The sequence below is a fragment of the Rhamphochromis longiceps genome, linkage group LG22 (genome assembly GCF_057381845.1).
Source record: "Rhamphochromis longiceps isolate RC_006_pf linkage group LG22, R_longiceps_female_GT1.1, whole genome shotgun sequence".
Lineage (NCBI taxonomy): Eukaryota > Metazoa > Chordata > Actinopteri > Cichliformes > Cichlidae > Rhamphochromis > Rhamphochromis longiceps.
The window spans coordinates 3739125-3766584 of record NC_140577.1 but is presented as its reverse complement, the minus strand read 5'-3'; the positions used below and the strand labels follow the sequence as shown (position 1 = coordinate 3766584).

At 43.4% G+C, this 27460-nt stretch overlaps 1 protein-coding gene across 3 annotated transcripts; it reads right to left on the bottom strand.

Annotated features, from left to right (window-relative positions):
* Nucleotides 1-125: 125 nt before the first annotated feature.
* Nucleotides 126-27460, bottom strand: chd4a (chromodomain helicase DNA binding protein 4a). 3 transcript variants are annotated; one of them, XM_085395137.1, is made up of 41 exons: nucleotides 27243-27460; nucleotides 26674-26825; nucleotides 23206-23315; nucleotides 22770-23012; nucleotides 18878-18996; nucleotides 18032-18297; nucleotides 17790-17920; nucleotides 17226-17364; nucleotides 15355-15524; nucleotides 14755-14988; nucleotides 13880-14083; nucleotides 13590-13798; nucleotides 12664-12795; nucleotides 12488-12587; nucleotides 10390-10581; nucleotides 9476-9676; nucleotides 9224-9361; nucleotides 8820-8941; nucleotides 8544-8717; nucleotides 8315-8456; nucleotides 8055-8186; nucleotides 7843-7960; nucleotides 7419-7543; nucleotides 7249-7341; nucleotides 7019-7157; nucleotides 6764-6933; nucleotides 6498-6675; nucleotides 5582-5671; nucleotides 5100-5191; nucleotides 4781-4914; nucleotides 4502-4646; nucleotides 2824-2977; nucleotides 2611-2702; nucleotides 2282-2528; nucleotides 2084-2149; nucleotides 1817-1996; nucleotides 1632-1740; nucleotides 1391-1523; nucleotides 1002-1197; nucleotides 673-842; nucleotides 126-500 (listed from the first exon to the last, which is right to left on the bottom strand). In XM_085395137.1, the coding sequence occupies exons 2-41, from the start codon at nucleotides 26732-26734 to the stop codon at nucleotides 486-488; spliced, it is 5865 nt and encodes a 1954-aa protein (XP_085251263.1). In that variant the 5' UTR covers nucleotides 26735-26825; nucleotides 27243-27460; the 3' UTR covers nucleotides 126-485. The 3 variants fall into 3 exon arrangements, with proteins under 3 accessions (XP_085251263.1, XP_085251265.1, XP_085251264.1); XM_085395139.1 differs by having other exon boundaries at nucleotides 2084-2146; XM_085395138.1 differs by having other exon boundaries at nucleotides 6498-6672.

Here is a 27460-nt window from a genome sequence, read left to right as displayed (position 1 = left end):
CACATGTGCAGGACTCACACCTCCTCCTTTAACACCATTGCTGCTACAACACAGAGAAAAACAATTATACCGGATATAAAAAGTTGGCAGAGTTTTTATGAGGATCACTTAAGCTCCAACAAAACTTCATTTAATTTTTTTATTTTGTTTAGGTCCCAAAAAAAACCATCATAATAACATTATATCAATAATATTAATACAGAAGTTGAAAAAAATGGAGGAAAAAATAAAACAGCTTTTCTGTCCACAGCCTCGTTCTCGGTGGGGAGGGGAGGGGGATTTGATCCTCCGGGGGGGGGAAAAAATCTGTAAAGTCCTTTTTTTCAGGGGTGGGGGTAATCAAAACAAACAAACAAAACCAAAAAATGTGAAGTGGGCGTGGCTTCAAGCTTGAGGCGCGAAGTCTGTCTTACTCCTGTGCACCAATCAGGAATGTCGAGGTGAGGCAGGGGGTGGTTTTCGAGGTAAAGAGCCGACGTTCAGTCTCACTGCTGCGACATCTGCCGGGGGAGGAACGGAGAGGTGGGGTCAGAGAGATGTCGTGTGTGTGTGTGTATGTATGTATGTATGTATGTATGTATGTATGTGTGTGTGTGTGTGTGTGTGTGTGTGTGTGTGTGTGTGTGTGTGTGTGTGTGTGTGTGTGTGTGTGTGTGTGTGTGTGTTAGTTACCTGCTGTGTCTGCGGCTGTGGTTCAGGTGCTCGGCTTGCCAAGCGGCTCAGGATGTTCCTCTCAGACATCTGGAGTCGGACTGCAACCGGCGGTATCCGGGCGATGGTTGCAGGCAGCCGGGTGACGTCCGCCTTCATGTCACTCAGCAGCTCCTCCAACTGCTTCAGCACTGAGGGAGGACAGACACATACATTAGAGTTATTTTCGAGGTTCTTCACAACTTATTTTAATGTTCTCAAGGTGCTTTTATCTTAAAAATCAGACAAAGTTGACATTTTTAGCAGCGCGACTCTAAAAACAAACAGCTAAGCCTGCTCGCCGACGTTACCTTTGTGCAGGACGGCGTTGGCCGGTTTGTTCCCGGACATGGACTCCTTGCTGAGGTGCTGGTGAGACTCGGCCAGACACTCCACCTCGCTGAAGCGGGTGTTGAGGGCCATGGAGGGGTGGGAGGGGTCCTCCGACATGTTGAGGTAGGCGGCGCGTCGCAGCTGCTCCTCGATCACCAGCGCCTGTTCCAACAGCTGCAGCGGAGGTGAACAAAGAGTCATTTTATTTTAAATGTTCTGCTCAGTTCAAAGATCCATCTCCTCTGTAACATCGAATATCAGATGAGTGGAAGAAAACGATCAGAAACACAAACAGTGTTGATGTCGTCCTTTACCTGAAACAAGTCTTTATCAGAAAAAAATATCTTTAAAGTCAAATCTTTCATACCTTGAATCTTCTGGCGAGGAACTTGTTCTTGATTTCCAGGAAGTTTCCTCTGTTCATCTCTCCTTTAAAAGGCTCGTTGAGGATGGCGAACTTGACGTCATTCTGGATGTCCTGCCAGCGGGCGTAACCGTGTCTGAAGGAGGTAGAGGTCAAAGGAAACAACAGACTCTGATCTCACATTAAGTGCTATTGTTTTAGTCTCCAGGGAAGCCAAACAGACAGACAGGTGTGCAAAGGATACTGTATGATGCCGGCCAGCAGCCAGTAGTCGTGGCGGCGATGCCAGATCTCGTTGGTTTTCTTGGTTACCGTGGCAGCGCGCTCCTCGTTCTGCCACAGTGAGTGGAGCTCTGAGAGAAACACGTGAGTCAGCGTTGAATTGAAAACATTCGAATGAGTTGTGCTCGAGTCTGAGCCAGCGTGTACCTGTGAATCCTCCGTCTGCGATGTTGAACATGAACCGAGTCTTGGCTTTCTTCTTCTCCTCGCTGGCCCCGCTCGCCGTGGCAGCGGCGGTCGATGCCGTTCCCTCCTTGTTGCCGTCTCCGTTCTGCAGTTTGGCCGCCGATTCCACTGGTTTCTGAGTCTCCTTCTCCTCCTTCACATCTGCGGGAGGATGAAAAAGGAATCACAATTAACGACAGCAGAGCGTCAGAGAGCGCCGAGAAACCCTGCAGGAAACGTCATCGGCACCTTTCTTTTCATCTGCGGGAGGCGTGGTGTCCATCTTTTCTGTCTTCTCTTCCTTCTTTTCTTCTGCTGAAATCAAGATTTTTTAAAAAAAGGAAGAACTTAGTAACCAAATAACAAGGTGTATCTCTATCACTTACTCTCTAAAGTTTTATTTAAAAATATATTAAAACAGGAAGAATCCCGAGTGACTAGTTTTACCTTTGACCTCTGCATCCTCAGGTTTGACCTCTGACCCCTCTGTCTTTGCCTCTGAGGGGGGCTTCGTTTCCTCCGCTCCCTCTGGACTCTTCTTCTCACCTTCTCCTTCCTCCATCTTCTCGCCTTCTTTCTCTTTCACGCCCTCCGTTTCGCCATTGCTCGGTTTGTCCGTCTCCATTGGCTCCCCGTTCTTCTTCTCCTGCTCGGCTGACGGACTCTTCTCGTCATCGTCTGGGATGGCGATCACCTGCCGCAGACGTGGAAGATTAAAAATCTTTCCTCCTTCCGACTCCATAAACCCGATTTCATTCACAGCACTCAGTCTTTACCTCGTTGCTGGTTTTTCCGGCCTCTTTACCGTTCTTCTCTGCCTCGCCCTCTTTCTTCACGTCCTTCTCACAGTCCTTCGAGGAGTCGTCGACTACAAACAAAGTATCTCGTGATATTGTTCTATTTTTATACGCTTTATTTTTCATCACAAACACATCGAGTATCCTGTATGACTTGTGTATTTGTTGGTTTAGCTCCAGTGTGAGTGTTACCTGGCACAGGCGTGTTGGGCTGCGTGTCGGCGGGGGTGCCGGTGGACGGCGTTTTTGCAGGAGAATCGGGCTGAGCCGCGGCCCTCTTGTTCTCCTCCAGCTCGGCCATCCAGGGCATCGACCACTGGCCGTTTACGTGCTCGAACTCCTGAACCTGGAAAACAGGCGAGCGCGTCAGCAAGACGTCTCTACATGTTGCTCAAACTAAATAGAAACAAAATAAAATAAAAATCTCAAATCAAGCATTTCTGGGGAACATGACATTACCAAGTTTATTTTCATCCTTGTTTTTCTAAATAACTTCTGTATATTTTAACCAAAGCTTTCACCACCAGGGGGCAGCATTTTACCGCTGGGTGTCATGAAATTGTTCAGTTTTGACTTTTCGCCTACCAGCTTCTAAATGAAGTGGCATTTACTTCAAACACATTAGAAATGCTGCATTTATAAAACAAAACCAGAGTTTCCCCCCTGAGACCAGATTTAACTCATTTAAGCTTCAACTCCATTCGTTCACTAAAGACGGTCTCTGGAGCCCAGCCTGCAGCTAACAAGTACAACAGATCTCCTACAAGCTCTGGAGTTCAAATCAAATCAAAATCAAATCAAATCACTTTTATTGTCACATCACATGTGCAGGCACACTGGCACAGCACATGCGAGTGAAATTCTTGTGTGCGAGCCCCACAAGCAACAGAGATGTGCAAACACAACAACACAAACGAGCAAATACAAGAATGGCCAACCTGAAACTAATAAATATATGTACAATATATAATAGTGTATGCATTTCTGGATGTGTATACTAAATATTTTCCTACGTGTGTGTGTGTGTGTGTGTGTATATACACATTTTTACAAATTAAATAGTAAAAAAAAAAAAAAAAAAAAAAAAAAAAAAAAAATTAATAATAATAATAATAATAATAATAATAATAATAATAAAATATATAAAATATACAGAGTTGAATATGTGCAAAACAAGTGGCATTTATATACAGTGTGGAGTGCATAATGTTGAGTTCAAAACAGTGAAGATGTTACAGGCGCAGAGTTTTATTTAACTCTAAAAGGTTGTTAATGATTTTTAAAGAAAATAATTAAGAAAAAACTGAGAAATATTCAGACAAAGTTTCTTTTAAGCGTAATTTGTTTTCCTTTTTCAGTTATTTGTGTGTCCAGGGTCCCTGCAGGTAAAGTCAACCTAGATTTAAAAGCAAAAATTGCAAAACCCTGTTGAATAAAATGTTATACTGCTATACTCCAACAAACCCAGTCATCCCAGTTTAGTAAGAAAAAATAGGAAAGCTTGACTGAGTTTACACAGAGAGAATAAAAAGAAAAACATACACTCATCCTCAAATACCTCTCATTAGTTGAAGATGGAAAAAAGTTTTGTTTTTGGTCCGATGAGCCAAAGTGTCGGAGGTTAACTGTACTTTTAAGTGACTGGTAACAGTTTTTACACATAGAAAGAGCCTGAAAGCACAAGTGGAACTATGAAGACAGCAGAGAATCAAATTCCTGCTGCAGACTGCTGGTTCATTTCTAGCTTCAAATGCATTTCCAACAAAACAAACAAACCAAGTTCTTCAAAACAAGCGTATGAACCAACCCTAAGGCGATCTACAGCTGTTAGCCTCTTATTACAAAATGAAAGAAAGAGTGCCTTCATTACCTTTTTGCGAATAAGTGACATGACTCCGATGCGGGTGAGGACGTGCTGCCGAGACAGCCCTTCTCTGGGGACGCCGTCCGCAAAGGTCTCGGCCCCGTCGGCTCCGGGCTCACAGAGGTGACGCATAAACAAAGACACGTAGGCCCTGAGGGAGTTTAAAAGATGAAGCAATAAAAAGCTTTATTACATCAGTTTAAAATGTGGCAGAAGACCACCTTGATGAGCACTTCACTGTCTTCAGTGGAAGCCACGTGTTTGTATTTAAGCTGCGATCCTCACTTGAATTCTTTCTCAGATTTCCCTCGCAGGTCTCGGACCAGCCACTGGGTGGTGAAGGCGTCTTGTGGGGGCATCCCATAACGCATCACTGCGTTCAGGAAGGCCTTCCTCTGCCGAGAGTTGAAGCCCAAAACCTGGGAAACGTCAGAGGGGTAAACATCAGAGTTTACATACAGAGAACAAACAGTCATAAGATCCACGATAGTTGAGTTTTGAGATATACCACCATTATACCTTAAAGACTATTCAAAGAACAAGGTCACCACTGATACACTTATAATCTGAGATGTTTGAAGCTTTGAGTCTCTGAGACGCTCACCTCGATGTTGCCCCCCACCCTGGCCAGCAGGGGAGGCAGCGGTTTGTCTTTGTCGTTCCTCAGGCCCTTCCTGCTCGGCCTGCGAGAGTTGGCTGCAGAGAGGAAACAACGCTGGTGATTTTACAGATGATAAGAAACACTCTGCAGGGAGGCAGACCGTGCTGCAACACTCAAAATTAATGTTTCCCTTTTCCGTCTACAGAATGACATTCAGAGTTTATTGAGTTAAAAGCTTAGAATACATTCAGTTTCTCTTGTCTGTCGTTTAAACCTTTAGTTATTCTGTTCTGCAGGTTTAACATGAGTCACTTTTCCAAAAAATATTTTTTAAAACCGAACAATTTTGTGAGTAAGTGAAGCTGGAGATCCTGTTTTTATGTACTTGTGAAGTAACCAGCACTAATTAGACTGCTTTAAATGTAGAGAGCAAATCTTAAACATTTCATCCTGGACCTCAGGAAACAAGTTAACCAAGTTTTTACCTTCTGATCTCTCGTCAAAGTCCTCATCGCCCTCCTCAGATGCCACCGAGTAATCTGATTGGCCATCTGACTGGTCATCCTGCCAATCAGCTTTGAGACAAAAGTAAAAAGGAAGCTTTAAATTTCATCATTTCTCTATCTGCACGTACGCACACCACAGCTTGTTTCATGTAATCTACAGTTTTTCTTATAAAATCAGGCTGAGATTCTTTGAGCACTGCTCCCCTTCACCAGAAGTCCCATTCAAAGGGGGAGGAGCAGGAGAAATGAGGGAGGTGGGAAGGAGAAAGAAGCAGTAGAGCAAAACCCTGGGGAGAGGGAGTGATCAGTCTCCTAGTAGATGTTATAAATTTGAAAATCCTACAAGTTTTTCAGAAAAGTTCTCCTTTTTTTTTTTTAACCAAAAGGTCAAAGGTGAAGTCAAAGGGGGGGGGACTCATCATAGAAATGGGTAATGGGGAGGGGTGTTAGAAGAAGAAGAAAAAGGGGAAATGGAAAAAGAAGGTGAAAAGTGAGGAGGAGGAGAAAAGGGGGGAGGGGCATGTGAGGAGGCAGCACAGGAGGATGGATGTTCCCGTTTTTATTTTTCATTAAATGTTCAAAATCCATTTCATCAGGTGGTTTTTTTTTTTTCAGTGAGCCATGAAGAGAAGCGAAAACCCTTCTTCCTTATGTAAAGCGACCAACGACATCATTAGAGACACTTGAAGAGAGTGACCTTAAACTCAAGCTTCCCCCTCAGCAGAGGAGAAACTCCTCACTGAAAACTCTGAACTCTAATACACCTGTGCGTTTTCCTCAAATATTTTGAGCACAAAATACTAAATCTGTTCTTAGACCATTTTATTTTATACATATAAAACACTGTTTTCCCCTCTCTAAAAAGTAAGAGGAGTAGAAGAAGACGCCCTCTCACCTCTGTCTTCTTGAGAGCCGTCGTTGTAGTTGACCTGCTTGCGGATACGTTTGCCTTTGCCCAGGTTTCGGGCCAGATCCTCCTGCTGCTGCTCGTAATGGTGACGCAGCAGCTTCTCCCAGTAGTCTGGATCCACGCTCTCCTCCTGCTTAATGATCTCCCGCTGCACCTCCTCCTCCTGAGCAACAAGAAGGACGAAGGTGGTTAAAAGGACAAAAGGGGAGCTGGGTGTATGAAGGTCACTCCTGATGGGCTCAGGCGCTCACCTCCTCCTCCTCATCTTTCACCACATATTGAGCCACTTTGAAGGAGCTCAGGTATTCATTCATGCTCTGCAGCTCCGTGTCGTCAGTGGCGTCCTGGTTCCTGTCCAGTAGTCGCTCTATGGCTTTGTCATCGTAGTGAATGATGCTGCTGTCCTCCTCTTTGTTCTCACCTGCAGACGCACAGACTTCAGTTCACATAATTTTCCCTCCCTCTCTCGTTCTGTTGTCTTCTCCCAAGCTTCCCTCCACCCTCACCTTCTCCCTCATCCTTGAACAGCTCTTCTGTTCCAAACTTGAGGATGTCATCCAGCTCCTGCTTGGACATGGAGCCCGTCTTGGATCCGAGGCCAGGCCGGACCACCAGGTGAGTCAGCATCATCTTCTTCTTGGCAACCTGGAGAGAGCAGAGCAGGTAAGGAGAGAGGGAAATTTTATAAGAGCAACCAGCCAAGATTTCAACTCTGTGGGACTCTGCTTATATTTACCTGAGTAATCCTCTCCTCCACTGAGGCCTTGGTGACGAATCGGTAGATCATCACCTTCTTGTTTTGACCGATACGATGAGCTCTGCTGAAGGCCTGAAAGCAAAAATACACGTATGAATAAGCAGTTTGGGTGAATGTGTGAGTGATGACTAATGTCTCTGCGACTGTACCTGGATGTCATTGTGCGGATTCCAGTCCGAGTCGTAGATGATGACGGTGTCGGCAGTAGCCAGATTGATTCCCAACCCTCCGGCTCTCGTCGACAGCAGGAAGGCAAATTGCTGAGCACCAGGAGCTGAAGGATGAAGTAGGAAAGAGAATAAAGTTGCTTCAAGAATCAGATTTAGTGAATCAACTGGAACAATCCTAAAGCCGGTGATGTTTACATTCTGCCCCCTATAAAAGGACCCAATTCGACCCCCTGGACAGCGTTCCAAAAAAAAAACCTGCAAAGCTTTCATTCGTTATTCCAGTTTTTCCAATAGGAAAGCAGTTTTTTCCAGGTGTGATGAATCCAGCGTTGATACACAGGAGTGGAAAAGATATGAAAGGTGAAGGAAGCGACGAGAGCAGGTGAGATAAGGATCAACTCACCATTGAATCTGTCAATGGCCTCCTGTCTCATCCCTCCTGTGATTCCTCCGTCAATCCTCTCGTACTTGTAGCCTTCGTTCTCCAGGAAGTCTTCTAGCAAGTCCAACATTTTAGTCATCTACAGAAAAAAAATAGAAAGGTTAGTTTAAGATAAAGACTTCCAAGTTGATTTATCTTTAGTATCAGATTGTTTGAGACGTCCGGCGTTGTACCTGAGAGAAAACTAGCACTCTGTGTCCTCCCTCCTTCAGCTTCCTCATCATCTTTTGCAGTAACATCAGTTTCCCTGAAGACTTGATGAGAGCATTTCCATCATACATCCCGTTGGGCATCTTTGGAGCTTCCTGTTGGGACCAATCAAATGTTAAGGTTTCATAAATTGCATAAAAGGTTTGTCCAAAGGTAGAACAGTAGGAGCCGTCCACAGCCTCCTTCTTAAATAAATGGTCTCTCCCTGGTGTTTGGGTCGTACCATAGCAGCCCCGGGGAAGAGGTAGGGGTGGTTGCAGCATTTTTTGAGGTCCATGACGACGTTGAGCAGTGAAACCTGGTTTCCTCCTCCTTTGGTGTTCAAAGCCTCAAAGTTTTTCGTCAGGATAAATTTGTAATATTTCCTGCAAACAGACCACAAACATTCAGCCTCATGTCCACTCCTCTGACCTCTCTTCTACAGCTGCTGCTGTACCAACCACCCCACTCACTTCTGCAGCTGGCTGAGCTCCACTCTGACGATGAGCTCGGTCTTGGAGGGCATGTGCTTGAAGACGTCAGCCTTCAGCCTCCTGAGCATGTGCGGACCCAGCATGTCGTGTAGCTTCTTGATCTGGTCCTCCTTGGCAATGTCGGCAAACTCCTCCAAGAAGATCTCCAACTTACTGCAGAAAAAGAAATGACAGAGAAACCAGATCACACGTGAGGTATTCCTTTACTTATCTGACAGTAAAGCGATACATTTTTACAACAGAGCTCAGGCTCACCTGAACCTCTCGGGCGTGAGGAAGTTGAGCAGGTGGAAAAGCTCCTCGAGGTTGTTCTGCAGAGGAGTTCCAGTCAGCAGCAGTTTGTGCTGCAGGGAGTAGTTGTTCAACACCCGGAAAAACTACAGCAGGGGGAAACAAAAATGTTTATAACAGGATCAGGCTGAGTGAGAATTCACAGGCAGCTGCACATGTTTTCAATTCAGACGCACTCACAACAGATTTATTACAGCTGTTTCAAGTAACCATGCCGACAAGCAGACCGATGATTCAGATAAACTTCTGATTCAACCACAGAACAGCTTTTCTTTGTTTTGTTATTACAGTCTGGGATTTTTATTGCCCGCGTTGTTGCTGAAAAATGATTCGCTTGTGCGAAAGCGCCCATCCCCTGTGTGTTGTACCTTTGATTGGTTGTTTTTTAGCCTGTGGGCCTCGTCCACCACCAGACAGGCCCAATCTATGGAGCCCAGGACGGCCATGTCGATGGTGATCAACTCGTAGGACGTCAGCAGAACGTGGAACTTGATGGATACATCTTTCTGTTGGAGGAAATCGCCAAAACTCAAACTCAAGTTTGAACACACTTTTTTTTCTGCGGTTTCTTTTTTTGCTATTTGTTTTACGGATTTCCACTCACGCCGCCATCTCCTTACCTTCATCCTGGAGGCCTTCTTGCCTCCTCGGACGGCGTTATCCTCGAAGGAGAACTCGTTCTCCCGGATGACGGCTCTGCTGTCCTTGTCTCCGATGTATGTCACTACGTACATGTCAGGCGCCCACATCTCAAACTCTCTCTCCCAGTTGATGATGGTGGAGAGGGGCGCGCTGACCAGGAACGGCCCTTTGGAGTGACCCTGGATGAGGAGACGAGAAGTGAGTGTAAAGCATCATACAGATGAAGGTCACCAGCGCTTCACTTAATGACCAACGACCTTTGCCCCAGACCCACTGGTCTTAACTCCACCTGGTAAATAAAAGTGTTCAAACTCTTGGGATTCCCAAATTTAACTAATCTGTAAAATATTCTGTGCATTACAGCATATTTAAGCTGCTTTTCCCACAAATCAATAAAGAAACTAAAAATATTGTCAATAAAATCCTAGTAAGTTCAGTTGGAGGAAGTTTGCAGGAAGTGCATTCTGGCCTCCCACCTTCAGGTGGCAGCAGCCGCACATATGATGAGTGGTGGTTTACAGTTTCTGATCCAGCTTAATGTCGTCAGATTTCACCTGGTTTATACAAAATGGCTGGATGGCTGCTAGCCAATAGGATGACAGCCACCTACAGACATAACGTAGCCACACAGAGCACCGCTGAGTTGTAGCACTGAACGAAAAATTCATTTCATTAATTCATCTCAAACTAAATTCAACAAAAAAAAGAAATAAAAATCACATAAGTAAAACTGTTTAAGTCTAGTTCGAGTAGAAGCTCAAATTTCCAACAAAAAGGCGGAGAAGAGCTAGACCCAAAGCTTTCTAACCACAGAAGAAGATATACAGTTACAGCTTCAGCATGTGCGGCGCCACAGGGGTATAACAGAATCCAGCTTCTCACAGCCACTCACCTCTTTATACAGCGAGTAAAGGAAGACGGCGGTCTGCACCGTCTTGCCCAGACCCATCTCATCGGCCAGGATGGTGTCGGTGCCCTGAGCCCACGAGAACCGCAGCCAGTTGAGACCCTCCAGCTGGTAGGGGTGCAGCGTCCCCCCCGTGCTGTCCAGATATTCTGGCTGACGCTCAAATTTGATGGTGGGCTGGAAACGGAAGAATTACAATTTATAAACAAGGGCAGACGCAATCAAGGCGCCCTACAATCAGGAATATCAGGAATTTTTTTAATTTTATTTAAAGAAAATATAAATTTATAACTACAGGAAGTCTGACATCAAGACCACCCAGAAACTCTACGTGGGCACAGCAGGGACCCACAGTAGTGTAGGAGCTGAGGGACAATGAACAGACCCACAGCCCAGAACTGAAACCAGCTGGCACCATTGGGGTGCCAGGACACAGCCGCGGTGGCACAGGACAGCCCAGCTCCAAAGAGCTGATGCCCGACCCCCACGCTCCCACAACAGAGGAAAAGAAGCCCACCTCACCAAAGACAGCCAGGCCTCAGGAATGTCAGGAAGAGTTTGAGGGCACATAACCTCATTTAAACATTTTCTTCCCTCTGGTTCTTGTAGGGATTTATTCATCTGCATTTTGGAATGCGGCTCATCCAGTTCTGGAGGTACTGGCTTTCTCATGAATCATATGGAACTAAATGGCAATTGACCTCAAAGTTGCTAAAAACCAACCACGAAGATGTCAGTTGATGGATGTCAATGGTAGAAAGAAAACACTTCCTAGTTGAGTGCCATTTAGTTTTACTGTATTAAAAAAACAGTCCATTTTAGAGGCAAACTGAGCAGTTTTGGAGGATGTTCATGCATCAGGGTTATTTTTGTGCTTTTAGATAATTGTTGTTGAATTTGAATTCCCAAATGTTCCAGTAAATGGTAACCAGAACTTAGAAAGACCAACTAAATTCTTTCACCTTTTAAAAAACGATCAGCATTGCTGGTTTACCAGGTGTAACTATGAAGTTTAACATCCAGGCATCCATGGAAACAGCATTTATTACATTTAACGGAGTTAGAAGTTAGCAGGAAGTTAGCTCGCTTGTTTTGTTAGTTACCTAAACATGATATAGCATGTTCTGACAGAGAGATTTCTGAAAAAATTAAAAGGTACAGCTCTGCTATCACTTCCAACATAAATGAAGACAGAAAACTAAACAGCAGTGACGTTTGTAGGGTTACTGAAGTTGGGCTAGCTGGTATATAATGATGTGCTACGTGATCGCTAGCGACACAGCTATGTTAGCATAACATAAACAGTGAAGCTGGAGGATGAACACTAACTTTTTTCCACTCAATAAAAGTTAACGTGAAGGTTCCTGATGGTTAGAGACAAATACAATCGCATGGCAGGATGCTGTAAACGGACCAAACTTCAGTCAGGAGAACAACTGAGATAATCCATCCACAATACGAGGTTAGTCATTAATATACTGCAACCACATGGGAATAGAGCAGCTGTGATAGAATACAGCATCAATGAATCAATGGTACAGAAGTGGAGGAAGCAAGAAGAATGAGTTTAATAAAGTTTAATAAAGATTTATCTGACTGCTTTGTTTCTCTTAATGTGTCTTATAATCCCGTGCAGCTTATGGTCCGACAAATATGTATTGGACTTTTTTTTATTTTTTATTTGGCACACTGCAGTTTATTGTTGCAAAGCACCTTGTTTTAACTTCAGTGGATATTATATATGATTATGCTCAGGATATGTCAGCCCATTTCTACTTTTTATAGAGCTTTAATGCACATAAAAACAGCTGCTTGTTTAAGTGAAAATAAATGGATGGGAGGGGGGGGGGTTTGCGCTAGTAAAGTTGTGGAGTTGTAATTTGTCTCGCATCAATTATATAGTCAGTTATATCGTTATCGCAAATTTTCAAATCTATATCGTGATAAATTTTTTTGGCCATATTGCCCTGCTCTAGTTGTGACCAGTGCAGCGAGCATAAAGTCACCTAAAACCCACTGACTCTTGGTAATGTCTGAGTTTTAGGACTCATTCCCTCACAAAGACTCATTAATTCCAACTTACATCGATCACCGGGTTCTCAGGAGGCCTTTCAGGCCGCTTCACTCTTCCTTTCACCTTTATCTTCTTCCCAGGTCTTCCCTCCTCTCCCATCATCAGCTCTCTGGAACAAACACGCACTATGAGTAAAAAGCGGCAAGTTTCAGGTTGTTAACACAGCTGTGCAGAACTTAACTCACCTGTGGTTCCAGTACTGCTGTTTGTACGGGTCATACTCGGGTATGTCCATGTCCTCGGCCTCCCAGGTCGCCTGGTCGTACGGCAGCTCTCTCCACTTGATCAGGTAGTGGACGTTATTTTTTCTGTCCACACTGGGGGGGGAAGAGCCGGCACAGAAGATTTAATCAAAGTTACTTGTTGTCTTTAGTACATTGTTCACTCCAGAACAGTGAGAATGACAAAAATTAAGATTGAATAGAATAAGTTTAGAGATAGTGTGATTACTTCATTAGTGTTTACACAATCTCTACTTTTAAGATTAGGCTTCAAACTTAACTATATGCTTTAGCAAAAAGGAAAGGCTGGACCAGGTGATCCTGAATCCTCCCTTAGTTATGCTGCAATAGATGTAGGCTGCCGGGGGATTCCCATGATGCATTGAGTTTTTCCTTTCCAGTCACCTTCCTCACTCACTATGTGTTAACAGACCTCTCTGCATTGAATCATATCTGTTATTAACCTCTGTCTCTCTTCCACAGCATGTCTTTTATCCTGTCTTCCTTCTCTCACCCCAACCGATCGCCGCAGATGGCCCCACCCCTCCCTGAGCCTGGTTCTGCCGGAGGTTTCTTCCTGTTAAAAAGGGAGTTTTTCCTTCCCACTGTCGCCAAAGTGCTTGCTCATAGGGGGTCATATGATTGTTGGGTTTTTCTCTGTATCTATGAAGCGCCTTGAGGCGACTTTTGTTGTGATTTGGCGCTATATAAATAAAATTGAATTGAACTGAATTGAATTAAAAATCTAAAATCTAAAAAAGTTTATAATTAAATCAAAATAATTTATTCTGATAGAAAAAGTGACTCTTTTTGATGGTTTATGAATAGTACAGAATCAGAGCTGAAGTCTAATCTGTGTAACATTGTGTCTGTAAGAAGGTCAGACTGACCTGTGGTTAAGGATTCGATGAACCATCAGCCACTCCATCTTAATCCCAAAGCGGAGGTATTTCTCCTCCAGATGTTTATACATGGGGTCCTTGCTCTTCCTCTTGACACACTTGTCCTCCTCTCCTTCCCCAAAGTCGATGGGGGGCGGCTCCTCCATGTCGTTCTTCCTCTGGTAGTTCCTGAACATCACTTGGCAGTGCAGCTCCAGCTACACAACATGCACGAGAAAAAGTTTAGGATGAGGTTCAGCTATCAGAGAGATTTAAAGCTTTCCTGAAGCTGTACACACCTGGAGCTCCGTGACCCACGAGCAGTGCCAGTAGGACATGTTGCACCATTTGGCGAAGAACTCCCTCTCGGGCCGCCCTGCCAGCGGGGCGGGGTCGGGGGCATCGGCTGGGAGGTCTGGGGGACGGGGAACCGGTGTGGGAGGAGGGGGGTCTCCCCAGCGCCATGTCAAGATTTTCTGGACCTTCCCCTTCATGGGTGGACACTGGAGGGGAGGGGGACAGTAAAGGTTTAAGTCTTTATGGATGCTTTTAATTAAAACTGGTGAAAAAGAAAAAAAATTCAGTTGAGCCACTAAAATTTAAAAACAGTTTCAGCTTTAAAAATAAGTTATCGCTACAAAAAACTTCAAACTTCAAAGAACTTTTGAGAGGACAGATGTTTTTTTAATGCCTATGACAACAACATGATCGGTTTACTAGTGGACAATCCCCTCAATCACTGCTAACCAGCTAACACCACTTCATCCCATCTAGTGTTTTCCTACTGGCAGGTTAGTCAGGTCACTATTGTTGTGGTCCCTGATGTCACTCATTGGCTTTGAGTATCCAACAAACAAACTCCACCTCTGCCGTTTTGGGCCACCGCTGTAGTTCTTGTTCCCTTGTGTTCTGGAAGATCTCCCCAACCAAAACCTGCACTGGTGGAGAACTTGTGCCACTATGCCAAAACTCAACAAGGGTACTGACAGGAAACTAGTATATTAACATAATGCACAAGGTATTATATATTATCAAATCCTTCCTCCTTCTCTCTCTTTTATTTTTAAAACCACTGTGACTTAAAGAATCCCATAACTGACCACATGATCAATAAATAATAATAACGCATGTTAGTACAATCACCACGTTTAACCCTGACCGTCCTGTCGCTCACCATGCAGCGGGGGCAGATCCACTCCCCGTTGGGGATCTCGGGGAGCGGTGGGTTGAGGCAGTGGATGTGGTACGACGAGGGGCACGAGTCGCAGCAGAGCAGCTCTCCGCCATCTTTACAAACTCTGCAGAACTCCATGTGGTGGTCGTCCTCCTCCATGTCACCCGCGTCTCCGTTGTCCTCCTCACCATCGGAGCCGTCTTCTCTGGCTTCCCACTGGATGCCCTCCTTTTCCTGCAATCGCAGGACAGTTTATGCTTTATGACCTTTAATCACAACAGTTTCCAACTATTTTAACTGGTGTCTAATGATTTAAAAAAATGAAACTGTGTTACCAGTGACAAATTAAAGAAAAATGGTAACCGTTCCACACTGAAAATCTGGGTATTTTTTAAGTCGCTTAAATGTTTGAACCCAGACTTTGTGATCGAACAGATGCACTTTTATTTAAACATCAGAAAGCTAGAACCTCCTGATGTTACCACTATAAAATAAAATGTCCATTATTAAGCAACTGAAGCCACTTTATGTGCTTTGTCTGACCTTCAGAAGGGTAATTTTTTTTTTTAAGGTGGAGTAAGTTGTCAAGAAGTTTCTTACACAGTGCGGGCAGCTCCAGGTGCCCTCCGGTGCTTTCTCCATGTCAGGGTCCAGGCAGACCATGTGGTACGCTCTGGGACAGGTGTCGCACAGGATGATCTCCCCACCCTGCTGGCACACCTCACAGTAGTCCTGGTGGTCCGTCTCATAGCCGTCACCATCTTCTACGTCTGATGAGGAAGGACAAAAAGTATTACACCCACTAACGTCTCACGTTAACAGAGAGTCAGGAAGTGATACGCGCTGTGATCCGTGATCCGTGTTTATGACACTGAGCTGTGTGTTTATGTTGCTTGTCAGAGAAAAAACTACTCAGTGAGTCACTCTTTCCCCTCAAGCTCAGATTCTCTCAATGACACCAACAGACTGAAACTGACGGGCTTCACTAGGATGAAGTAACTATCTGTTTTAGACAGAGATCCCACCGAAACACCTAAACACAGCCAGAAACAAAAACACTCAGATTTTCAGCCTGCTGACCAAAGTCAACAGTAACATGAAGTTTGGGTTAGTGGGGAGGAAAGAAAAAAAAAAAAAAAAAAGAGCTAAAAGTGTTTGATCAAAATCTAAAGTGTCACCAAAAACAAAACATTTGCGCAAACTACAGGAGTGTGTTAAACCTCACTCGCCTGAATCTGGCTGAACAAAAGCCAAAGAAAAGTTGCAGTGCCTTCGACGGACAACAGTGAAATTAAATAAAATAAATAAACTGACCATTTGTATTTCAGTACACTTAGGGTAGGGCTGCTCAAATATGGTAGAACCCCAATGATCATTATTTTGATAAATAACTAATCTTGATATAAAACATAGTTAAACAGTTATAAATCAGTAGGGAGAAACGGTCTACAGGAGGTTGATTTGATTGATTCGATTCCTGGCTACTCCAGTCAGCACGCCAAAGTTATCCTTGGACATTCAAATGAAATACATAGTACACATAGTAGGAGACAAAGTCTCCCAGTTTAAGATTGAAGGTTCAAATAAGGATGTTTTTGACAGGAAGGTGTCTCGCTGGTCTCCACCGGGGCATCTGTGGATGGAGATGAGCCGACAAGAGGCCTAGATAACACAGGACCAACCATAGAGCACGGTGGTTTCTGAGGATCTTTAGACATCCAGATGGGGGGAAAAAAAGGAGCCACAGGCAGCCTTTGTAATTTGTCCACAGGTTCTTCTACAGGAGTCTTACGTCCCCTACAGAAACAGGCTCTCCTTCTCATCTGGCAAATGTCCTCAAGATGATCAAAAGTGCTCACAAGTCTGAGTTTCTACAGCCAGAACCACACAGCTCTACAAGAAATCTGTGCATTAGATTTATAAGGAAAAAACAAAAACAAAACTGCTTTTTAGTGAAAATGAAAGGTTGTAATAATTATATTCCGACTATCTTACCTTCATAATCACTCGCAGCCAAAAACTGTAATCCAATAATCTCCCAGTGCAAAATTTACTTTCCATCTGCAGCTAAAACCTTAACCAGTTAAAAGCGTTTCCACGCCTACGCAGCAGGGTGTCTGCGAGGACTCCGTCCTCTTTCAGTTCATGTGACTCCATCCACTACGTCATCCGACCGGTGACAACAGCTACAGAAGAGGCATCAGCAGGCGACAGGCCTGATGAAGACATCGTCCTTCTAAATATACCAAACTCCTCTGACTCAGTCGCAGTGATTAATGTGTGTGTGTGTGCACACTCCTCCTCATGTCGTCAAGAAGGCCACACGCTTCTAATACTTCACCCCGAACGCAGTCATTACTGCACAGCTAACCAGCAATCTTCAATCGCTACGCCCCATCAGCAACTGTTTAAGCAAGCACAGGAGCACTGGCTCATCACACCTGAGCTTAGTTTCAGTCTTAAAGACGCACCTTTCTTCTTCTTGGGTTTGCTCTTGGATGGCTTCTTTTTGCTGCGGCTGCTGCGACTGTTTGACCCCTCGGAGACCGCCACACTGTTGATGCTGCCGTTATCAAAATCACTGTCCACGTCGGGCTCATCCTCCTCGCTCTGTGCACACGGGACAAAAGATTTTAAGATACGTTTAGGATACAACAGGGTTCCCTCAGCTTAAGAGAATAAGATTTACGATTTCTTCTGAAGCTACGTGGAGTAACGTGTAACACAAAGTTAATTAAAACGAATAAACGCAAAAGCAAAATAAATTCCTCATGGTTAGAGGCACAGACAGCTTTGTTCTTGGCTTCAGGGTATCATTAAACAAGCTGATGTAACCTGACTCGTCGGAAATGCTTGAATGAACTTTGACCTGTGCCTCTTACTGCACTACCTTATTGAACAGCTAATTTTCCAACTAATACCCATTCCCCACTTTTTTAATAAACTGGTTAAAAACACTATTCTATACTGGGCACAGTGGTGGGCTTAATAACAAAAAACGCAGATGATGATGATGATGATATTTTGATACTTACTGATGAGCGTTTCCTCTTGCTGTTGAGGCCCCCCAGTTTGATTTTGAGAGGAGCCACTTTCTTTGTTTTCGTATTATTCTTCTTCTCTTGTGGTTTTGGTGCAGGTTTTGACTTCCTGCGGGCGTTGGGACCTGCCGGGGGGAGAAAAAAAAAAAGAAGAGAAGAAAAACTCAGTTTAGCGTCACACAGATACAGGAGGCTGATATTTTAGCCTTTCATGTGACCTCTCCTGCTCAGGATACCTTTGCCTTCCTTGGTCTTGGCCTTGCGGAGCGGGGGAGCAGGAGCCTGGGGAGGCTCCGCCGGAGGTGGCTGTGCTGCGGCGGGCGGCGTGACCTCTGCTACCATGGTGTCAACAGCAGCCGGCACGTTGGCGGTAGCCAGGGCAGCGTTGGCAGCAGCAGCTCCCCTCAGAGGGTTGTTGGTGCTGAACTCGCGCCACTTTGCGCCCAGAACCATCATCATCTTAGACACGGCGATCTTTGGGTTCTTGGCAGCGATGAGGGGCCTGAGACGGGTGTCAGGAAATAAAATTTTAAGAATGGGTACGAGTTCATTTAGCATCAAACGAATGGTACACATACAGCTGATTGCACGCTGATTACTGATCATGATGGGTTTCTTTAACAGAGTTTATTTTAGTCAAAGTTCAATGTTTTGGTGGTTTTGATGCTGCTGTGGGTCACATGTGTTCACTAGGTATCAGCTGCTGTGCAGACAAGTCTGCACGGTTACATCCTGAACAGTGAGTAACAGAAGCAATGCTGGGAGTTAGAGATGGTTTCTGTTGTTTCTGTGCATTTACGGTGTAAATTAGCAGGAAACTGAATTATCATTATTTATATTTTTGCTGTTCCTTCTTTCCCTGCAACTGGACGAGTCCATGCAGGTGATCCTGGACTGTGGAAGTGGCAACTTTCCGTGAGATGGTAAAATTAACTTTGCCACCTTTTTGTTGCACTCTTCTCCAACATCCCTTTAAAACCCTAAGTCAACAAACAGTTACACCTGCACCGTGTACGAGCTCTCGATACCACACACTTGAACTTTTATTTATCTAGCACTTTATATCACATCCGTCCATGTACCTGACAAACTGGCTGAAGGCTTTGTAGTTAGTCAGAGAGCGGTAGTCTTCCTCGGTGAAGACGTGGTCAATATCCTCCATGCCCCAGTCATCCAGCAGCTGAGATGACGACTTTGGCTCCTGCAGAAACAAAAATACAAAAACAAATTGTTAAAATCAAATAAAAAACAAATGGACACAAATGAAAACACAAGATAATGTATTAATGCCTCTCACATGTTTTGTTTTAATGTCCCACACTCGCCACAAAATGAATCCAACTGTGGGAAACGCTAAAGTCTATTCAAAAGAAAAGATCTCCCCACACAGTAAAGGCCTGTTCCCTGTTAGTGTATCACACAAGGAAATGCTTAATGTGCACTTTAATAACACCACACAATAAAAACAAAAAAATAAAACAAAAAAACAAAATGGTTGTATCCATCCTGCGAATTGGGTTTGGGTCGCAGACGACACCACCTGTGCTCTTTATTTAATATGACAAATACCTTGAGTGGGAATGGGCCATTACTCTGACAGGTAAAACTATGAAAACGTAATCATTTTGATATGCAAACAACAATGAGTCAGGTCCACTTGGTGCCTTTATTGAAACAAAATTCATTCTTCATTACAAAAAAATAAAAAAAAATAAAAAAAGAACAAAACATTATTGCTAACATCCTGTGACGCAGGTAAAAAAGCCCACAGTGTCTCAAAACCTGGCATAATGCAAAGACCAGAACTTCCTGTTTTCTCAAAACCACGTTAGCGCTGTAAAGTGTTATCAATATGGATCTGATCAGATAACAGAGCGCGCAGATCAAGCACCCGCTGAATAGAGCGACCACAATTCAGTACATGCCACAGACACAACACAACGGGAGGCGTGTTTATTTCGGAACATCATTATTCCCAAAAAAAGAAGCTTTACGCAATAAACTCCTGCTGAACGAGGACGGCATCAACTGATCACACACAGACCGAGTGACCAACATGTGGGACCATCTGTGACTTATGAATCTGAAGCATAAAACCAACCAGCAGGGTTTCAATTTGATTTTTAAAAAAGGTGCTGCTGTGCCCTTAAGCATCATAAAAAGCCCCCCTCCTACAAAAAAGCACTTTTGTTCCCTTTCTGCACATCAGAAAGAGTCCAGTAGGTGGTTTGTGGCTTTATTTTACCCCACAACATACAAAATTATTATTCCACAGACTTTTACATTATCCATGGAATAACATCCTTTTCACAGCAACTGAAATAACAACTCCACTGACCCGAGGGGTTTGAGTGGCCCGTGAAGAAGCTCCAAAATGAGCATCGAGCAAGCAACCGAAATGCTGAAACAAAAGTGACACTGACCATTAAACTTAATTACATCAGACTGTTTGTTAATTAAGCTGATAATTCAGTGTGAGTAGAGTCAATCCATTAGATCACCACCAACCTGATGAGAATCTTTACAATTTACTCATTTATTAGTTGTTCTGCTGGTTTTTTTCCTCACTTTCCTGTCCTTGTTAAACAAACCTCAATCATAACTTGTGTACGCGATTTAAGAGTTTGATGGAAATTTGTCCTTACTTTGATTCTTTGATGACTAAATGATAAATGAAAAATAATCATTAGTTGCAGTGTGATGCTGTGGTTACAGCTGACTCACTGATCACTCCACATCATTACAGCCCTGTTGAACTTATTAAAATATTCTGATTCTGATACTTAGTCTCCTCAGTCTTCTTTTAAATGATGTCTTTTAATACATTTAATCACACAAATCCCTTCATTGCAGAAATATGAATAAAAGAATTCAAAACTGCAAAGCTTTCTTTAAGGTTTTCTCCTCCCATTCAAATACCTGCAGATCAACCATTTGTCTTGGAAAGGTTACAAAAATCAGGAGGTGCACAGCAAACCAAAACAACATCAAAGGGAACCACATGGTGGGAGTCCTAAGTCCCTTTTGGCCTGTGCCACTGTTCGGAAGGATGACAACAGTAAACACTGAAGTTTTGCCCCTGCTGTCCAACTCTTATCCTACCAAGAGCCTGTTTTATCAAAATAAACAAACTATTACTAGAGAGTTTCAGCATCAAACATGATTTTTCCCTGAAAAAGGCCTCTGGGCAAATAGATCAGGCTTTTTCTGGACATTTTAATAAATTTGTACGCAATTTGTATACTTCAAGGAAAACAAGTAACTAAAGCCTTGAAATAAGCACAGTGGAGTAAACACTGCCTCCTGTATGCTGCAGCTGGATACTGCAAAGTTTCTAAGAAATTTGAAGCAGTTCATCTGCATTCAAACAGCTTTTATGGTGGGTGAAAACTGAAAACATCAACAGTGGATGGGAGCAAAAAAACAACAAACAATACTTTTCAGATTTAAACTACCCGCACAGGTGGTTTAATGAAAGACGTTCAGTGGTATTTTAATGTGAGAACACCAGGTGGGAGAAGAAGTTACTTGGAGAGGCTTCATTTCAGTGAGTTTGCTGCACAGGATCACTGTACTTCTTTACTGGCCCAGGGCAATGAGGCCATTCATGAGGTGACGTTGATCCCTTTGATTGCTTAAAATACAAACTGTTTAATGGTGCAAATCTAAGAGTTCAGGCGTCTATCATATAAGACGACGAAAAGCAGAACTTTTCACAATTTAGAAGCTGGAATCACAAAATGTTTGGCTCATTTTTCCAGAAAAGGGACTGGAAATCACTCATCACAGTAGGTAAACCATTTCATCTCTACAGCAAGCAGACTTCAGGCAATTACGGCAAAAATGCTAATCAAGTATTTAATCCAATTATTAGAGTGGTGGGGGACACAGGGCAGCCCCATAGGGAGCTGGGCTTTATGTTCAGCTTTCACCAAGTTATGGGGAGGCCACAAGGCTTGTGCAGCACAGTACTCCCACACCTCAGGAAACCAGTACTGAATATCACCAGATCTTTAATGTTTTTTCCCCTCTTAAGGTTGATAGAAATTCAGTTAATTCAGACAACTGATTTTTCTCCATTTTGTCTTCCCTGCCTGCTGGATGGCTCCTTTCCATCAGCAGAGGTCGAAGTTTAGATCTGCTGAACTTTGAACAAGATGTCCGAAAAGCTCCGAAGCTGCACACTGTGGTCGCTGCAAAGCGCAAACCAATAAAAATAACTCCATCTGCAGGCAGCTGCTAATGATCCCTCCAAAAGTTTAAAGCCTTTTCTTCTGTTGTCTAAAGATGTTCTCTTTCTTTAAAGCCAGAATCATAAGTGAAATTTAACTTCTAAACTGCTGTCTTCTAAAGCCAGTTTCTTTTGAAGTTTAAATGCTAATAAAAAGGTGAACAGTTTGATAAAAACACCTGGCTCCGTTCGCTTCCCATCTCACAGCCTGAGCTGCAGACCTGATGCAGGGCAGCTCTCCCAATGAATCAAATTGTGTTTATCTAACCACAAAGAAGCAGGGTCAAGTGCGTAGTGCAGCGTTAGGTGATGTTGCCATAGTAACAGCATATGTCTTCACACACCCCAATCCACCCTCTCTTATGTTGCACTGAGTGTCATTAACTACAAGGACCCCGATTGGCTGGCGGCCTCAGAACTGGCCAGAATCGGCTCTTTGTTTGAGCACGTCTTACATCAAATCTGTTTGTTAAACAGCTGCTGACTCCATTACAGGTACAACTATCAATACCTGCTCCTCGCAGAGGAGAGAAGGGTACTTTAAACCAATAACAAACCTTTTAACTGTACAGAGAAACTATAGCAAGTTTTGTTTTTTACTCTGTTACTCATAACAGCGATGAATAACAGAGCTGTTGTCAGCAGCATTATTTTTGTAACAAAGTACTTCAAAGTGACCAAAAATTTCAACAAGCACTAAATGTGTTATAAGTGCATGGACCTTCTTTGCTCGCCTTTCTTACCATGCCGTCATCATCATCGTCATCCTCATCCTCCTCTGGTTCTGGTTCTTTCTTCTTGGAGGCGCTCCTCTCCGCTGCGGCGCTGTTCCTCTTCTTGTCCTTGCCGCTGCTGGCTCTCTTCTTCTTCTTGCGCCCGGGAGTGTAGTCGCTGCCCTCGCTCTCTGAGCGCTGGCCAGGGCCGCCATCTTCACCATCATCTACGCCGCCCAAGTCCATGGGCTCTGGGGAGCTAATGGGCAGCTCCTGGAAAAAGGAGAAAGGCAGTGAGCAAACAGAGACCCAAAATGACCGGAAAACAAATCGTCAACTTTTAGTAGGTTTCTGTTCTAGAGTTACTCAGCATCACATGTTTATCTTTCTAATCCAGAACTGAAACTAGATCTCCAGAGACCCCCATATATACAAACACCCCAGATTAATTGGATAATCCCCTCACCTCTCTGCGCGACCGCCGCTTGCTGCCCTTGCTCTCTCTGCTCTTCTTTGCCTTCTTTTTCTTCCTCACCTTCGGAGTCTCATTCTCAGAGATCTCTCCTTCCTCGTCATCTGCAGATCAGGCCAACAGAGAAATTTCATTGTTAAGGTGTACAAAGGAGCAACTGTGTGTCAGTGTTTGTGCCGAGAGATAACAACAATGAACAGCTGGCCATGAAGATGACATGCGTATCGGAGGACACTTGCATATCCTGCTGGAAACTCAACACCAGCTGTAGGCTGCTAAATACTTGCATCGACTGTTTAATTCTTGATTCAGCTATTTCACAGGTAAACGGCACGTGTTACAGATCACAGTGGAACTATGAAATGACAGAATTTGTAAAGAAGCTTTGTTTCCGGATGTCGACTTTTATGATCCCAGGGCCTGAAATTCAAATATCTTAAAACTAGAGGGAATTCCCCTTTAACTGCTTCCCACAAGGCAGATTTATATTCTCTGGAACATGTTTGAGTCTGCTACGCTACTCTTAGTTTATGCTCGCTTATGCCACCTTCATGCTGGCAAGTTCCCTTGTTGGTGCCGTTTGGTGTGTTTTTTTGTGCAACTCTTGATTTTTGTAACCAGGTGACAGATGCAGGTGTCTGTGCAGTTTGATCTTTGCGTACAGTTGTGTCAATCAATGCAGAAGCAAAGAGATTTGTAACTGATAGAGGAGGGCTAATACAACAATTTACTTTGGAGAAAAATAAAACAATAAACAAACAATCATTGGGTTTTCCGTTTCAACATTTTCTACAACAACACTGATCAGCTACAGTTTTCAGAGAAGCAACACCTATCGATCAGCAGCAGATTGTCACAACTGAATCTCTGGCACCAGCTCATCTAAACGATGATCTCAAGCTTCAGGGTGCAGAAACATCTGAGGTTTGAGTAGCCAATGAGTAACCTGCAACTTGCTGTAACAGTTCAAATTATTTCTGGGGTGCTAGTGAGATTTAAGGTCATTTTCATCTGGGTCTTGTTTTGTTTACTTATCACCCTGTACACTGAACACTTGACCCTTGGCTCAACAGTCGTGTTAACAAAAGGACAAAAGTGTTGAGAAGACTTGATTGTTTCTATTTGTACAATAAAATAGAAAGTAACCAAATTTCTCCTTTTTGCAGTAATCAAAAACAAAAAATAAAGTCTGGGTTTTCATCTGTCTCACTCAGTGTCAGAAAGCATTTAAGTTATCCACAGTTAGATGTCTGGAATTAAAGACCTGTGATGTTAGCAGTTAAACTAGTAATCTGAGTTACTTTCCAGTTACACAAGTTGCCCTCAGAGGGGGAGTGACTAATGAGTTTGGCTCTAGAGGTTAAAACCATCATTTACAACTGATTCATCAGGATGATTTAACCACACCCCTGCAGGCCTCACAAACAGCAAAAATCTTGATCCAGTATCTGGCACTGAGCGCTTATTAATGTAATGGACTACAGTAAGAAGCAAATGGCAAGTCGCCATCAAAGATGCACCTGGAAAGGAAGACAATTTAATGAGATGGGACTTTTTGGGTCAATAGAGGTAACTGAGCTTTGTGTAGGTAGGTGGAAACACAGCTGTAGCTGATAAGAAAAATTATTCGAATCCGATTCAAGTGTTTAACACAAAGAGCTCCTTATGAGCACAGTGATAGAATTTTCTATTTGATGCAAAGCGTGAGAAAAGCATGTTTTATGGACAAAGACCAGATTTTGCGTCACAGATGATTTTACTCCACAGATATAAAGACCTAATTTTGTGTACTCTGATTTATCCCTGTGGGATCTGTGCTTGTGAAGACCTAATATGACTCCTGATGGAAAACAAATTTTAAATTAGAAGATTTTCACTTAATAGAAACTCAGAAGTTTGAAAAACTAAAGACTGCATATGACATTCATTCTGAGCTGTGCAAAAAAGGACACTAACAAAGACACAAAAGGAACTTTGACAGATTGAATTTAAGTTCTTGACACAGTTTTTTTTTAATCTATAAATTGCACCAAACTCTACTGCAGTCAATAGAAAATAACTCACCAGCTATTCAGCTACATTATTATACATCCTATATACAATTCCAGTGCAAAATTAATAACTGGCTGTTGATTGTGCATGAGTAATTCAAAGGCATATTTCTGGACTCTGTTTTTGTCCTCCCTTTGTTGATTATCTGTCATTTTTCTTTACAGCTGCAGAGATTTTACTTTTACTCTCATGAATCAAGATGTGTTTATCAGAAAAACATTTTTGAACCACATTATTTTGTTTTTGTCATTTTTGAAAGCTTCAACTAATGGTAATTTTCGATTAATTGCACTGGTGATTTTTTCCCCCACTTGTCTTTTACTTGTTTGGCACCTTTGCTGACAATCAATTAGAAACCATGGTTGATCACTATATCTTATAAGCTGTGCAATTTTTAACCGTCTTTTCAGCTGCAGCATCTATTAATAAAAGCTGAATGCTGACATGTTTTTTTACTAAAATGGAAACGATTTTCCACAGTTTTAGCTTATGCAGTATTAGACCCAAAAAAAAATAGTTAAAACGTGTTGCGGTACTTCAGAACCAGTTAGCAGGTACTGACACTAGAAACAACAAAATATGAATTAAAAGACAAAATTATTAGAAAATGTTTGACCTTTGTAAGACATCTGAGCATAAAGGCTAGCCTGAATAATTGGTTTCTGTATGGCTATTAATGAAAAGAAGAATGATTTTACAGTGTGTTGTCTTTTGCACCGTTTGTTTTATTGCTGTTATAAAGCTTTAAAACACGTGAACAAAAAGTGGACCGTTTTTGATCGATTTTTAGCATTTGCGGCTAACTTGCTGAATGTTTGTTCTCAACGGTTCTATCGCGGACGGTGCGCGTGCTCGTCGGAATTAAGCACACTGTAAACATCGGCCACACCTGCACGTAAAAACTAAAAGGTGATCGGGGATAAATAACGGTTAAATAAGAAGCTGGGTGTTGTTTTTTCCTTTCCGTATGATTATTATTATTACTTTTCCCCCCTTGCACACTCAAACCGAAGGCGCCGGCCATGAGGAGGGGGACGCCGCTGAACGTCATCCGCCAGCTTTCAAGCTAACTGGCTGCCTCCATCTTGTCATCGACACGTAAAAATACCGGTAGCTGGCTAACGCTAGGCCCCGGGAACATGCCGGTTTGTCGGCGTGACTTCACTCCGATGCAACCACCAGCCATGCCGTCTCAGGTTGTGGTAAAAACTGGACTTCTTTCTAAAACGATACTCAGCCGCGAATGAAGCCGGTTTGCTACTGTTAGCAACCCGGTAGTTAGCCGCATTGTGCAGTTAGCATTATGCTAACAAACATGATTGATGTGAATGTCAAAAACATCTGCTCATGCTAGCGCATAACCCAGCGTGAACATTAGCATTCTCTGCTAACAAATGAGCCTCGCCTTACCGTGCATTAACCGGTCCTCGGGGGCTCCGTATTCATCCCTCTCATCGTCGCTTGCAGACATAGCGGACAACAGAAAACTTTCTTTCTTTAGTTAGCTAGCAGTTTAGCTAACTAAATAAAGTTTCCAGGGTAATCCAGAGTTCTGACCCAGGCTTGAGTCCGTCCAAGTCGAGGAGGTGTTGTAGTGTAGGGGGGGTGGGGGGCAGAGAAGAACAAAAAAAAGAGAGCGGAAGGAAGTGAATATACATAAGACAGCAATCAGGACAATAAACAATCCCCACACGAGGTTTCTTTTTGGACAATAACTCTAACTTTGGACAGCTCGTAAAGATTAGCCCACACTCCATCTCCGCTAACATGCCATCTTGCCATTATCGTTAGTTTCCGTCTCATTAGCATGCGTGCTAGCCGAGCTTGACCGGCGGCCAGGTTCAGATCAAACACAAGACCCCCTCACACGCTCATATCTACCCCATAAAATACCTCACGGTGGGTTCTTTTATAACCACCCGGCATCCCAACCAGCCTGACTCAAGTAAAACCCACAAACAATAAAAACTGATACTCACAACTTGAGTCCCACACCGGCTCCAAAAACAGTAACTCCGGGCTCAGTTTGTTCGCCGGTCAGCACTTAGAGGCTCTTTTTTCTTGTATGTACACCGTTATCTTAACAATTTAAATATATTTCCGTGGTTTTTTGTGTGTAGCAGCAGCGTGTGCGCACGACGCCGTCTCCTCTTTCTCTTCCTTGCACACTACACACACCCCGCTCGCGCGCGCGCAC